At 34.6% G+C, this 15,128-nt stretch overlaps 1 protein-coding gene across 1 annotated transcript; it reads right to left on the bottom strand.

Moving 5' to 3' along the window:
- Positions 1 to 12,145: 12,145 nt before the first annotated feature.
- LOC112730112 (uncharacterized) lies at positions 12,146 to 14,125 on the bottom strand. Its single transcript, XM_025780220.1, has one exon. The coding sequence runs from the start codon at positions 14,123 to 14,125 to the stop codon at positions 12,146 to 12,148; it is 1,980 nt and encodes a 659-aa protein (XP_025636005.1).
- Positions 14,126 to 15,128: the final 1,003 nt, after the last annotated feature.

Below are 15,128 nucleotides of genomic sequence, written 5' to 3'. Positions count from 1 at the left end.
ATTATGTATTATATATGTGGAAGTTGTTACCGTACTGGGGACCTCTGGTTCTTACCCATGCGGATTTTGTGGTTTTCAGATGCAGGACGCGAGGCTTCTCGTTGAGGCATGCTGGAGACTTCTGGATTAGCGAAGATCCTTTGTTCTTGGGACTCTGTTTGGTTTATATATCTTGTTTAGATACTTTTATCTCCATTAAATAATACAAACTGTGATGACTCCTTCTAGAGGGGATTTTGGAGAATAGGTTGTATGTATTTGTGTCCCTTTGGGTTTCCTTTGGGGTTTCCTTATTTTATTATATGTATATATTGCTATGCTCGGACCGGTTCTCTTCGCAGCCGGATTTTGAGTCTTGATATTCTTGTTTCTGACACTCTTTATATATATGACCTCGCGTTAGCTTATCCCGGTTCGTTAAGTTATCGATCGGAGTGTTGCGCGTTCGAGTTACGGTTTTTGTTTACCCCCTTTTTCTACAAAGGCTCCTAGTTATAATCAATTATTCATACTACTATACGTACTAAATTTTTGTTTTAGAGGTCGTAATACCTTGCCATATCTGAATTATGACTTAAGCATAAGACTTTGTATGGTAGGGTGTTACAAATTTCACATGTATTCAACCTAATTTCATATAATTTCATATACATACACAATTCCAAAACCCTAACCTCATAAAATTGGAATATTAAAAGGGGTTAATTATTCCTTACCTCATACATTGATGATTGGGGTAAAATCCAGTAATTATCTAATGTTAGATTGTACCTACACCACCGAAATCATTAAAATGCCTCAATACTCAAACCAAAAACATGGAAAAGAGAGAAACAGAGAACTGGGAACTAAAATTAAAGACCCATACCACTTTGTTGGGTTAGAATCAAAGAGTTCGTCAATCAGACCTCCGGATTGAAAGTTATGGAAGATAGAAGATTGAGCTGGAAAGGGGTTTTGGTCATTTGATGTCTCTTCTCTTTGCAGCGTGAATTGAATGAATGGAAGGGGAAAGAGGCTAGTTACATGCTTATATATGTTGGGCCTTGGGCCCAATATGGGCTTGGTCTAACTAGTTTGGCCCATTGACCTAATTTTGGGCTAAAACCTTTAAAATTAGTGTTTAAATTCTTATTCTAAACATTTTTACTTCTCTAAATTATAAAATTCAATTCTCTAATTTCTTTGGATCGTAACTAATTTATTAGTTAAATATTTATAAATTTTCAGGGTTTTACACCCATAGTACATCAGAGGTCATCGTTATTTCTGACAACAAGGACATCGAGGAGATAGAGATTGTGGATCTGACTTTTGAGGACGATGAGGATCCTGAGATGGAAATAGAGATCATGGACTTGACTTCTGACAGCAATTAGCTAGCGATATCAGCATCTTCTTTTGGCAGCTTTCTAGTTTAGTGTTTCTTTTGTCTTAGACTCACACTTTTGAGAGATGAAGTTAGAATACTAGCTAGTCTGGCATTAGATTAGGGGCTTTCTATATGAGCCAGACCCTAGAGATATTTTGAGTTGTATATATGTACATAACTATGAGGGAGTAACTAACTTTTCATCTTTTTGGTGCTATATATATATATATATATATATATATATATATATTATAGTATATTATCCTGTTTGTGTATGTATCTATTTATCGTTTTAGTTTGCAAAATCTCATGTTTCTTCTTATTTGCGAATTATCTTTAAGGAATTTTTTTTTATAAAAGTTGAGCTCTATTAACCCATTTACAGGCTTGATATTATTAATAACAGTGTTAGTGTAGTTTCAAATTGGTAACACTCGATGTTTTGGTATGAGCATGCCATACTGAAAATTGGGTTGTTACAACTGCTACTGCTACCGGTTGCGTCGCTGGCGGTCCTGCTTGATGTTCTTATCGTTGTCGATGTTGTATTTCGGGTCTTTAGAATCTCTGCACCTCTCATGGTTCTGTTATTATTGTTGGTTCTGAACTGATTTTAAATTCTGAATTTTTGTTGATGTAACAGTTGTTACTCATGGTGGGGTTCTCCCAATAACTCCAACTGACACTACACTAGTGCCATCTAACAACACGGTTATCTATGAGGAGAAACCTTTAAAGTTTCAAAGGAAGCGAATCGTATATAAACCTGCAACACTGTGTTTATTGCCATAGAATGGTTGCTTAGTGCTTGCTGACTCATCTTTGCTTGCAGAATGAAGAAGCTAGAATACAACATGAACTTGAAGCTCATGAGAAAAGAGTTAGAAAAGAGATTGAAAAATAAAAGATTCTACAGTGAAAGATTTGAGTCACTCTCAATTTTTCCCGATTAATATAAATTTATTTTATAGTATAGCTAATACTGTCATGCCATACATTAAGATGGAAGAGCAAATAAAGAAAGAGATGGAGAGGAATAACCGTGAAAGGTAGAAAGAAGAAGAAAGGTGGAAAGAAGAAGAAAGGTTTCTATGTGAAAGATAGCGAGAGAAGGAGAGGTACCAAAGAGAACAGAGGCACGGTCTAGAGCATAAGGAGAAGCTTTTATAGAAAGAATCAATAAGAGTATATAAGATTTTTCTACTAATTTACTCTGATATGTTAAATGAAAATAAATGATGCTGATCTTAGTTGTTCTTGTAGGCTGAGAAACTAAAACAGAAGGAAGAACTACGCAGGGAGAAAGAGAAAACAAGGATCAAAGCTACTATTGAGAGGGCTCTTTCTCGTAGAATGGCCAGAGAATCAATGGAACTTATTGAAGATGAACGTCTGAAACTAGCTACACTGAAGAAGAGACTTCCTTCGATACTGGCTCTTGATTATAAAACTATGCAAAATCTCATGTTTTATAGAGGTGAAGATATATTCAATGGGATTGTGTATCTTGTGTTTATCTGCTTCCTGAAGATTACACTATTTGGAAATTGAAGTTGAATTGTGGTAATTTTAATTTTTCTCATCTATTAACATCTATTTCATTTTGACTGAAATGAATTGGTATCTACTTTGTGTGTGTGTGTGGCATTTTTGCTTTTTTTTGGGAGAAGGGGGGTTATGAAATAATGATGATGACAAAAACCTCCAAATTAACTTTTTTACGAATTCTGCATGTCTTTATAACTGTATAAAGGATAGGAATTTAAATATTTTTATGGTCAATTAAGTGTTTAAACATAAAAAATGGGCATCACTTTGAAATCCTAATTTTTATTGATTGTTTTGGATTAAAACATGACTCTCATATCTCTTAAATTTATGATTTTTTTTCATTTTGGTTTAGCCTGTGATTCCTATAGTTGAAATATTCAATGCTCATTTTAAGGGAGCTATTGTTGGCATTTGTTTTCAGATTGGTAGACACCATTCCCACTCGAGTCTGTGCAGTTGAAAAGACCATTTTCAATCCAACCTTGGTTAGACTCAAAAGAAAACAGGAAATTTTCTCATGGTCAAGTTTTTTTTCATGTGTGTGTGTGTATATATATATGTATGTTATGTTTGGCATTCCTTATAAGAAATATGTTAAAACTTTCTGATTACTTTATTTTTAGGTTTGGAGGTTCTTGAATACTTTTGCTGATATTCTTGGAATATGGTCATTTGCTCGAAATTCTTATTTTCTTTCTTTCCTATTTCTTGTTTTTCACTCATGGAAATAATTCTGTTACATTAAGCTTCTATGATACTCTTGGTGAGTAAATCATTACACATTAGGCTCAAAAAAATTCATTATGATATACTTCGTGTTGAACATGTTACATATTTAGCATTATTTCTTGAAAATTGATTCACCTAATGCTTAGGCTTATCTTCTTTTTATTTTCGTGCTTATACCTGTAGGTTTACTAAAATAGATGATTCTCCTCATATTTTGTGCATAATAATAAAAGGGAGGGATGATAGAGAAAATAATATTTCTACCTTACCCTGCAGTATTTTAGCAAATCAACCAACTATGTTTCCAAACATAGATATTAATGTAGTTGCCAAGTCTTAGGCGTTGTTTATTTGTATTTTTCATTTTTTTAATTTTTAATGTGCAATGAGGAACTTAGATGTATAATGTATAATGAATTTTATATAAGTAGGATCACATTTGTGCAGTCAGATTGAAACATCTCTAAATAAGTGAGTGAGTACTTACTTTTACGTGATATTGTAACTGAGCCTTTTTCTTTGTTAGTTTACTAATTAAGTCATATTTTTTAGAGCTATTGAATAGATAGAATAGGCATTTGATCAAGCCCAAGACTTGGTTATTATTAAGTTAAGCTTCAATACCTGATTTCTTTAAACATGGTTTGGGCTTTTTTAAACATGCATAATTTTGATGAACTAATTATATTTGTATGCATTATAATTTTTTAGTTCAATGACTAAAATAAAAAAAAAGTAATATGCTATTTATTTTAGTATAGCGACAAAATTGGTATTCTAACTAATATTCTGGAAAATATTAGTGACATACTCGATGTTGATGATGGTGACAAATTAAAGACTCCATTGTGACTGAAACATTTGTGAGATACCTATCGATTTGTTACTAGTTTAAAAGGAATTTGTGATGACATTCACCATAGTATTGCAACTAATTGACTACATATTATTTTCTAGCAAATTAGCGACTACTTCGTAACTTTGCTTTCTCATTTAGAATATCTTTGGTTTAGCGACAAAATTCCTACAAATTTGTTTAAGGATTTTAAAGATTAGCTATAAATTTACTACAAAATGTGATAGATTTGCGATTATATTAGCGGATAACTTACGATGAGTTAGGTTCAGAAAAATTCCTCACTAATTAGCGTCAACTAAGCATTCCATTTTATCTATGAAGTTAGCTTGGATTTAGCGATGAGTTTGTTGCAGTAGAGTTTGTCGCTAATTAGCGATTACTATTTAGTCTATTTCTTCTATGGAATTAGATTTTACTTTAGTGATGAATTTGTGACTATCTATTTAGTACCTAAAAAACTTTCTGATGAATTAGTGACTGTTGGGTTTGCCTCACTAATCTGCGACTTGTAATTAGCGAGAAAAGCATTAGTTTCTAGGCAGTAGCTAATCTGTCACAAAATTATATTTTGTGTCAGATTAGCGATAATTTTATAACTATTTTTGTGGTAGCTAATTGCCCTTATTCTTATAGTATTTTTGCATGCAAGATAATAATAAAACAAGATCAAACGCACCTTACGGTATAAAGAAAACTACAGAAAAAAATTTAAGCCAACTAAGGAAATGCAAAGAAACAAAAATAAAATAGAATCTAATTTTAGAAAAGGATTAAACAAAGAAAAGAAGGTAAAATAAACGAAAAAAGAAGATAGAAGGAAAGAGAAAATAAAAAAGAAGATAAAAGAAAAAAGGAGAACGTGGAACAGAATAAAAAAAAGTACAGGATTAAATTTTTTTTCAAAATAAAATAAACGTACATAAATTAGAAGAATGAATGGAAATAAGAAAGGAAACAAAAGGCGTGAAAAAGAAAACAAGAACAAAGAAAATAAACGGAAAGGACAAGAAATGTGAAGAAAAGAAAAGAAAAGTACGTAAACATGATCTAAGTTAGGATTTAATCGGACTTTCTATTGTCAATCTCAATTATTCCTGCGGCAACGACGCCAAAAACTTGATGAGCAAAAATTAAAGCTCACAGATACCGGAAAGTGCACTAGATCGTTCAAGTAATACCATGGTGAGTAGATATCGTTCCCATGAAGATTAAAGGATTGTACAAGCACTTATCAAATTAAATTCTTAATTAGATTAATAAAACCTAATTTGAAGGGGACAAGATTGTGTCTTGCTGAGAGCTTGAGAACCTTGAGTGCTTGAATGCTTGAATGCTTACGGACAGAGAGATTGAATATTGATTTTGAGAGAAAACAGTGATGGTGAGAGTCAAGAGCTTCGAGATATTTGTGCTTTTAGAGAAATTAAACCTTGTTTACTTATCTTGAAGTTTGCAAAGATCCTTCATGACAAATCTTTAGTAATTGATTTCCAATTTCCTGGTTCCTCAGGTTCTTATGCATTAATTAGTCGTCAATTAATTAATCAAGAGATTAATCACAAAAACTAATTTATTTTTCTAATTAGATTTAAAAGTAGTCCTTAGGTCGAATTACATGTCACATATTCAAGTTAGTTATGTCCAATTGAATCTTTAGAAGAAAAATACAATTTTCAAAAGTTGTTCTCATCTGACTTATATGTCACTTATTCAAAATTAAAGTAGCTACAAAAAAAACACCCATTCAGGTACACTTGAAAAGTGTAGCCAAAAGTGAAAAAAAATGATGCCTTAGGCTACGGCTACGCTTTTTGGGCTACGACTACGCTTTTTGGGGTGATTCCTATTCACCCGTTGCCTATTCTCAAAGGCTACACTTTTCTGCACCAAGGGCTACGCTTTTGGCGTTTGGGAATAGGCTACGCTTTTCAAGTGATGCTGTCCAGGACCAAAGGCTACACTTTTCAGCTTTCATTCTTCCAGAATAGGCTACGTTTTTCAACGCTACTGCATCACTTGTAAAGCGTAGCCACATTGTATACCATAGCTACTTTTTATAAGCGTAGCCTTAGGTCCCTCTTTTTTTTATATATACTATAGCTACTGTATATAAGTGTAGCCTTAGGTCTCATTTTTTTTTGTATACTATAGCTACTGTATATAAGTCTAGCCTTAGGTCTTGTTTTCTTTCCTGTATATATATATATATATATATATATATAATAATTATTAATACAACATAATAGTTAATATGATTACATGTATAAATGAGTTGAATATTAAAAAATAAAAATAAATACATAATTATACTAAATAATTTCTTTATATAATAAAAATTATCTCTAACCAAAATATATTTATAACATTGATCCAAAAGTACTAGAATGAAGTTAACTGTAAAAATTCATACATCTCAAACTAAAGTAAGTATAGCCATATCAAAACCATAATATCACTTAGCCAATAAAAGTATCTTCTAATAAAAATTATTAGTCAACCATACATGTAAAGATTCTAAATAGCACTCTATCTTAGCCAATAAACCACAATAATAGTCAGCTTAATCTTCATTATTGCTTAATCTTCATTGTTGCCCTGCATAATTATATAGAAAAATAGTTAAAAAAATATTCATAATGACATTCGTAATTATAAAAATTAAATGGAACACGTAGACATACAAACCAAGAAAGCATGTACTAAAAAAAATAACATGGTCACGGAAGAAGAGGTGAATTCAAGGAATTATGTATTATCTTGTTTCATTCAAACCATGAAAATCTACAGGTGTTTCTTTCTTCTATTTCCTTTAACACAATCCTGATATGTCCCTATAGCATTTTTCATGCACTAATTAACCAGACTTTCACACTTAATAAAGCCAGCAAACATTTCCAGCCATAGCAATTAATGTAAATGCAAGTAAAAAACTATGGAACAAGGAATAAATAAGGACATACCACATCTAAGTTCGGAAAATGTGTTGATCCATGGCCGCTATTCGCATCAATAGGAGACTGTTGGGCGTCTTGTAATAAAGCTTCTAGTTCTTCTGGCCTCATTCCAGGTTCCGATCACTGCAGTAATAACTTGATCATATTTCGCAACCCATGAATCTCTTTGTCTTGTTTTTGCTGTTTGGCCTCTTGTTTTTGCTGTTGGGCCTCCATGTGTCCAAGTTTATCCTTTAGGCTGGACACTTCCTCTTTGTGCTGATTCTTGATTTCATTAATTTCAGCATGTTTTTTTAAATCAGTCTTTGTCACAGATCTTCCATACAACCTTACCCAACCTGGTTGTTCTTTCCCGAATAAGGCCTCAAATGCTTCCTCTTCTGTTTCACCAGCAGCTTGGCGGTGTTGGAAGTCTTCCTGCATAGAAGAAACATTTAAAATTGAGTTAGTTACCGTATCCTAAATTTGAAATGTAATTATGAATGATTCAATGAACTCTTACAACAGCAGTTTGTGTTTCCTCACCCACTTCTTTCCTCTTCCGACTTGTTCGGGTAGCAATGAACATCTCAAACCTTTTTGATTCCTCGTTTGTTTCCTTTGTTGCTCGTTGCAAAACAAGATCATACTTCGGTTTCTTCCTTCAATTTATGCAAATATAAATTCTAATATAATATAAATCTACTATTTACCATAGCCACTCGTACTCTTCCGAAATTGATTGGCCCCATGCGATGTGGAAACTTCTGTTTTTCCTTGTGTTGCTTGTTTCTTTGACTTATTGACTGGAAGTGAATAAAAAGTTAGCATACAGTTACTAACACGTGCAGCATAATGAGTTAGGCAAATCTACTAGCAAGGCTGCATTATTAAGCTAAAGCAGTGAAAAATGCCACATTCACCCGACAAATATTATTCAAAAATAATGAACCTAACTCTACATCTAGTTATACAAACTATTTAGTACAATTTATCCATGAAAAGCAAGTACATAACCATCAAAAGCTTTGTTTATCTATGGAGTTTTCTCATCATAATTCATAAATGTCAAAAAAAAGAACGGTTACAAACTACAATTCATGTCAAATAATATGCAGCTGTCCTTGTCCAATGGAGAACTACTCATTTACAAAACCAACCTGACTAAAAAATAGTACCCCAGATTCACTACTAAGTACGGCGCCATCAGCTGATGATGGGAAACTTTTTGACCAATTAGTCTCATCAAGATTCCTTCCATTATTTCACCTCCCACTAGCTTCACAAAGAATCCAAAAAAACATAAAATTTTATCCCAGTTAGATATTAGGAACACCAACCTCACTGATTGAGTTCTCAATCTTATCTCCAACAACTTCACTATCCCGAGTAGGTACCTACATTCCAACACAAAGTATCCAAAATATCCTACTACCACAGGGGGAAAATGCCATCGCCACAACACACACCAAATCACAAATACCTAATACGCACCTATAACTGACTAAAAGCTGGGCAGAGAAAATGACAAAGCACACTCTATAATTCATCTCAGAGCATGCTCATTTGGCATGAACCACTATCAATTTGGCTACTGCTAAACATATATCTGACCTTTGCAATGAGATAAAAAAGTAGCTAGCCAAGTAGAAAGGCATATAGACATCACATAATGCTGAAACGCTTAATAAATTTTCTTTTAATAACAATAATTCACACCAAATTAGTGCTTATTGAGACATCAAAAAACATCAGAGCTGCTTCACATTAGTAACTAAATATATACCATATTGCTCTTTGAATAGTCAAATAGTTTCACATGAAAATTTGACATATATAGTCTTTTACCTGGATTAGAGGATGACTCCAATAATAGATCAATTTTATGAAACCACTTTGTGGTACTTGTGGGGGTCGATTCTTCACCATATCTTCAATAGTATCATAGGGAACAAAGTGCTTTTACTTAATCTTTTCTTTGAACCGCTTCCAAGCATCTCGAATCGCTTGCATTACCCACTTTTCTGCACTGTCTGGGAGGATAAACTTGGTCTGCATGATTATAAGTAATTGTTAATTGCTCTTGTGCTGAATAAAAAACTTGAAATCAATAATTACCAAGTATCTTACATTAACATAATCTCACATGAACTTCTTAGCTTTAGAAGGAACAGCATGCCAACTAGTGTACAAAAGGCTTACGAATCTTTTATTTCTACCAATAGTGCCAACAAAACTAGTTAAATTAGAAACACTTTGGTCGGTTGGTCCTACGGGCTGTCCAATATCAAAAGTGACTTCTTCCCGCTGTTCCATAGTCCTTGCATAAATCTCCTTGCAAGTTGTTTTTCCACGGGTTTTCTTCTTCTTTGGCTCTCCTAGTTTCATTCATTAGGAAATAGATTAAGGACTAATTAGTGATGCTAATTGAAAAAAGAAGCATTACAATTTATAAGAGAAGATAGAAAAATAGCAAAACAGTACCTTCTTCATCATCAATGTCCTCCATCACATGTTGATAATAGTCTTTATCAAGTGCCATGCTTTCTTCCCCGTCCTCACTTAGTTCAGTGCTTGGTCCTTCAATTTCCACGTCTATCCCATTTTTCTTTAAGAACTCATAAATTGTTGTAGCCTTTACTCCTGGCATCCTCTTACCCTTTGTTGATATTCCTTGCTCAAACATTACACTTTCAGGTTGTGGGGTAGTTTCAGGAGAAGGCAAAGTTGTGTCATCTTGCCCTGTTTAAGTCTCTTCATCTGTGAGTTAAAAATTCTGCTATTGCCCTTGGTTGATTGTGAGTTGAGTAGAACTTGGACAACTCAGTTCTTGGCTTAGACTTGTTGACACGTTGCTATTCCTTTTACGAATTGCTTCGAGCTTCCTTGGAAGTTCATCTTCTCCATGTTTGTAGGCTTAGACTTCTTTAAGCCTTGTGTTGATTTCTCACCCTGCACTCCATTCTTGACTTTCTCAACAGTAGGCATAGGCAATAGCTCCTTTCTCTTTTTATTTTCTGGCTGTTGCGAAGGAATATTTGGCTATACTTCCAAGGTGGTAGGCGTGGAATTAATCCTTTTTCTAATAGAATCGAATGTGCTTCGCAGATGACTAAAATCCAACTTCTTTGACGTGGATATCTTCTGCCCTTTGGTTGCACGCATCTCCAATTGACTTTCCGGTTCATCCACCCTTCACTCAGATTTCTCCTTGTCATTAGCAGCTGCAGCTTCCATTTCATATTTCTTGCATTCAGTTACAATCCTTTGTCTCTTAGCCTCAAATTGTCTAAGCAAATTCTTACTTGATGTAGCTTTAAGATCAATAAATTCTTTATTCCTACACAAATAAATGGAAGAGACTGAAAAATAAGTAGAGTCAATATACCCATCAAAATCAATATAAGAAATATGTAAGAGACTGACAAATTAACAGGAAAATAAGTATTACTTACAAATAAAAAGGTGAAAAAGAAAACTTAAGTATACATATGTACATATTATGCAATAAATTGCTTAGGATGACCAATCAGAATCAGAATCTCCAATGAAGTCTGCCTCATATTCTTGGACAGAAGTCACTTGGGGAACCGTTTCAATAACCGTGGGTCGTAAATCAGTCCTCTCCAGAATAAGTTCACCATCATCAGCTGGTATGGCAGGGCTCGTTATACGCTCGTGTTGTTCACTATAGTGTGTTTGACGGGCCTCAGACTCAGATTCGTCGCTTGTTTTAAATAAATCTCTTGGGACAATTTCCATAACATAATGTTTGTTATGTTCATATGGATCTTGCACATAAAAACACTGATGTGCTTGAGATGCTAGTATAAAAGGTTCATTTTGGAAGCATTTCTTATGGAAGTGAACAAATGTAAGACCATACTTATCTCTCCCAGCATCGTACCACTCACACCGAAATAAGACCACCTTAAAACGCCGAAAATAGTCTAACTCTACTATCTCAAACAACCTGCCATAATAAGCTACATTGTCTTGGATTGGACTTTGATCCTTAGCACTTGCAAAGCTTGAAGTTAAAGCAGTTAATATGACACCACTGTTTTGTGTTTTCCTCCTTGCCTCACTCTCCACCGTGTGAAACCTGTATCCATTAATTATATATCCAGAAAATCTTCTTGCCACAAAGCTTAGACTTTGAGATAATTCTTTTAGCCAAGAAGGCACATTTGGATCCCTTGCACGAGTTTCAAACCACTGCGTGAACGTTTTGTTGTGAACTTTTGCTTTTCTCCATTTTATTTCCCGCTGATTGTTAACCTCTTCCTTATGCTCTCTATAATTAATAATAGTTAGGTTTGATCACAAAAATATGGGTGAACTTGACCGAAATAAAAAAAAAAGTTTAATTGAGTTACCTAACATAATCTACAACTTCTTCACAATTGTGTAATACATACACATGGGCTTGAGCAATTGCTATGTCATCTAGATTAATTGGTTCTCCATTTCCCACACCTAACGAACGACCTTTGTTAGAAAACAACTTTGATGGTACAACTTTGTCTTCGTTAGGATCATCATCATTCTGAGGCCGTTTATTAAGTCTTGTTTGCACACCTCCATGCAAGTATCTTGAGCAGAAAGTTAAGCACTCCTCAGCCAGATATGCCTCTGCAATAGAACCTTCGGGCCGACTTCTGTTGCGAACATATGACTTTAATGTACACATGTACCTTTCTAGAGGATACATCCAACGAAACTGCACCGGACCTCCAATCTCACCTCATTTGCTAAATGAATGGAAAGATGAACCATTATGTCAAAAAAACTAGCGGGAAAGATCCTCTCAAGGTGGCATAACATTTTCACAATCTCTAACTCCAGTAGATCTATCTCTTCCAGTGTGATGAACTTCTTGCACAAGCGACGAAAAAAGGAACTTAGTCGAATCAACAGAATGACCACATGATCAGGAAGGATGCTTTTAATCGGTATTGGTAGTAAATAGTGAAGCATGAACTGAGCATCGTGGGTCTTATACCCAGAAACTTTTCTTTCTCCTAGATGTACACAGCGTGATATATTCGAAGCACTACCATCAGGTAGCTTTGTTGTCTTCAAAACACCACAAAAAACTGACTTCTCTGCAGCAGTCATAGAAAAGCATGCCTTTGCCAACTTTATTCTCTTGCCATTATTCACCTCCTTTGGTTGAAGATTTTTCCAGATACCCAAATTTTTTAAGTCATATCGAGCATTCAAATGGTCCTTTGTCTTGCCTGGGATATCCAAGAGAGTTCCAATTACACTGTCAGGTATATTCCTCTCTATGTGCATGATATCTAAGTTGTGACGCAGTGGGTTCTCGTGCCAGTAAGGCAATTCAAAGAAAATTGATCTTTTTTTCCAATTCCATGGGAAACTATTTGATGTACTTTGCTTCTTTCCAAAGACATTCTCAACATTTTGTAGCATCTCAAAAATTTCGGCTCCTTCAATAACATGTGGAGGGGGTCTTAATTCCTGCTTCCCATTAAAAGACCTTGTATTGGTTCTCCATGGATGATCCATGGGTAAAAAGACATGATGGTCCATATAAACTGTCTTCCGACTATGTTTTAGTTGTAAGCTACAGGTATTTTTGTTGCAACAAGGGCAAGCCAATTTTCCCTTTGTACTCCACCCAGACAACATAGCATAAGCAGGAAAATCGTTGATTATCCACAAAAGAGCTGCCCGCATTTGAAAGGTCTCATTCTTTGACGCATCATAAGTTTCGACCCCTATTTCCCACAACAACTTCAAGTCTTCTATCAATGGTTGTAGATACACATCAATGTCTTTACCAGGTGATTGTGGCCCAGGAATAAGCAAAGAAAGCATACAATATTCGGGTTTCATGCACATCCATGGAGGCAAGTTGTATACCATCAGCATCACGAGCCACGTGCTCCATGAAATGTTCATGCTACGAAATGGGTTGAATCCATCACTTGACAAGCCTAGTCTAATATTGCGAGATTCTTTTGCAAATTCTTTATCCATTTCATCAAGGTTCTTCCATGCCAAGCCATCAGCAGGATGCTTTAATGTCCCATTTTTTACGCGCTCCTCATCATGCCACCTCAGACTAGCTGCCGTCTTTGAGCACATAAATAATCTCTGAAGTCTTGGAATTATAGGAAAGTATCTCAGAGTCTTTGCAGGAATAGGACGACCTTTCTTGTCAGGTTGGTTCTCGCTATTATCACTAGAATTTTCAGTATATCGAGAAGTTCCACACACACGACATTGTTTTTTATCCTTTAGTTCTTTTCTATACAGGAGGCAATCATTAGGACAAGCATCAATTTTTTTATAATCCAGCCCTAAATCTCTTATCATAGCCTTTGTCTTATGGAAAGATGAAGGTATGTTAATGTCAGGCATTGCCTCTTTCAATAGCTCAAGAAGTGAAGTAAAGGAGGCATTGCTCCAACCGTGCAAACACTTTAACAAGTACAGACGGATGGTAAAAGATAATGTAAAAAATTTATTACAACCCGGGTATAACTCTTGACTTGCCCCATCTATTAAATTGTAAAACTTTTTAGCCTCTGTATTTTGACCTACAGTAACACCCTCAGCATGAGATACATCTCCAAATGCATCATTAAGCAGTCCTTCGATGTCATCGCGTGCACCTTCTTCATCATCCGTGTCATCGTCAATCGCCATCGGGATTGCCCATTCGCCATGATTAATCCATGTTCTATATTCCTTAACGAATCCGTCGGCTACTAAATGGTCAAATACCACATCTCTTCTATACCAATTAATGTTACAACACTTCTTACAAGGACATTGAATTTGTCGTCCATCCGGTTCTCCCTTGGAGTATGCAAAGTCTAAAAAACTAATAACACCATTGATATACTCTTCACTATACCTCGGTAGATCCATCCAATCCTTTGGCATATCACAAAACCTAATTGATAATTATTAAATTTTTTAGGAGGAAAATTTATAAGGGGTCGCAAAGTGAAGATAACAAGAATAGAGGAGGAAGGGTATTATTCGCTATAAAGGGAATGGGCAATGAAAAGGACTTTCAAAGCCTTGTAATTAGGTTGGAAAATAGTTCCTAGTCTTAGAAGTAATTCTCTAGAAACCCATTGAGGTAAAACAAATAAAGAGAAACATAGAATTTATAGTACAAATATAATAGGTTAAATTCTAACTTCAAAACTAACAAATCAAAAGCATTAAAGTATGCATTGTACCTTGCCATGACATAATCACGTTTTGACAAAATCTGCTTGGAAGACCTTAAACAAAAACTCTCGCCTTCAATCTTAACCATGAATAACTATAAAAATCACAGACAAAAAAAAAATTGTAATTGCCATATGCAACCATTTAACCACGAATTTAGCACAATCATCATTTAGCAAGAATTAAATTGATATAATCGAACAGATTTGGGACCCAGCAGCAGCTACAGCAATTAAATAATTCAACAGATAATGGCAAAACAACAAAATTTTAGGTGTATAAATATGGCTATTAATTAGAATTTTGTTTATCACATATTGAATTTGTGAATAAAGGAAAACAGATGAAAAAGGGCATTGGGCTATATAAAGAAAGTGATAATAATAAGAAAATAGACATTTCAATGTTGGAAAGATGTAACTGGCATGCAGAACAAGACATTTCAACATGCATGGCCCTTTGCTTG

Source organism: Arachis hypogaea, chromosome 12 (genome assembly GCF_003086295.3).
Source record: "Arachis hypogaea cultivar Tifrunner chromosome 12, arahy.Tifrunner.gnm2.J5K5, whole genome shotgun sequence".
Lineage (NCBI taxonomy): Eukaryota > Viridiplantae > Streptophyta > Magnoliopsida > Fabales > Fabaceae > Arachis > Arachis hypogaea.
This window is presented reverse-complemented; position numbering and strand designations above follow the sequence as displayed.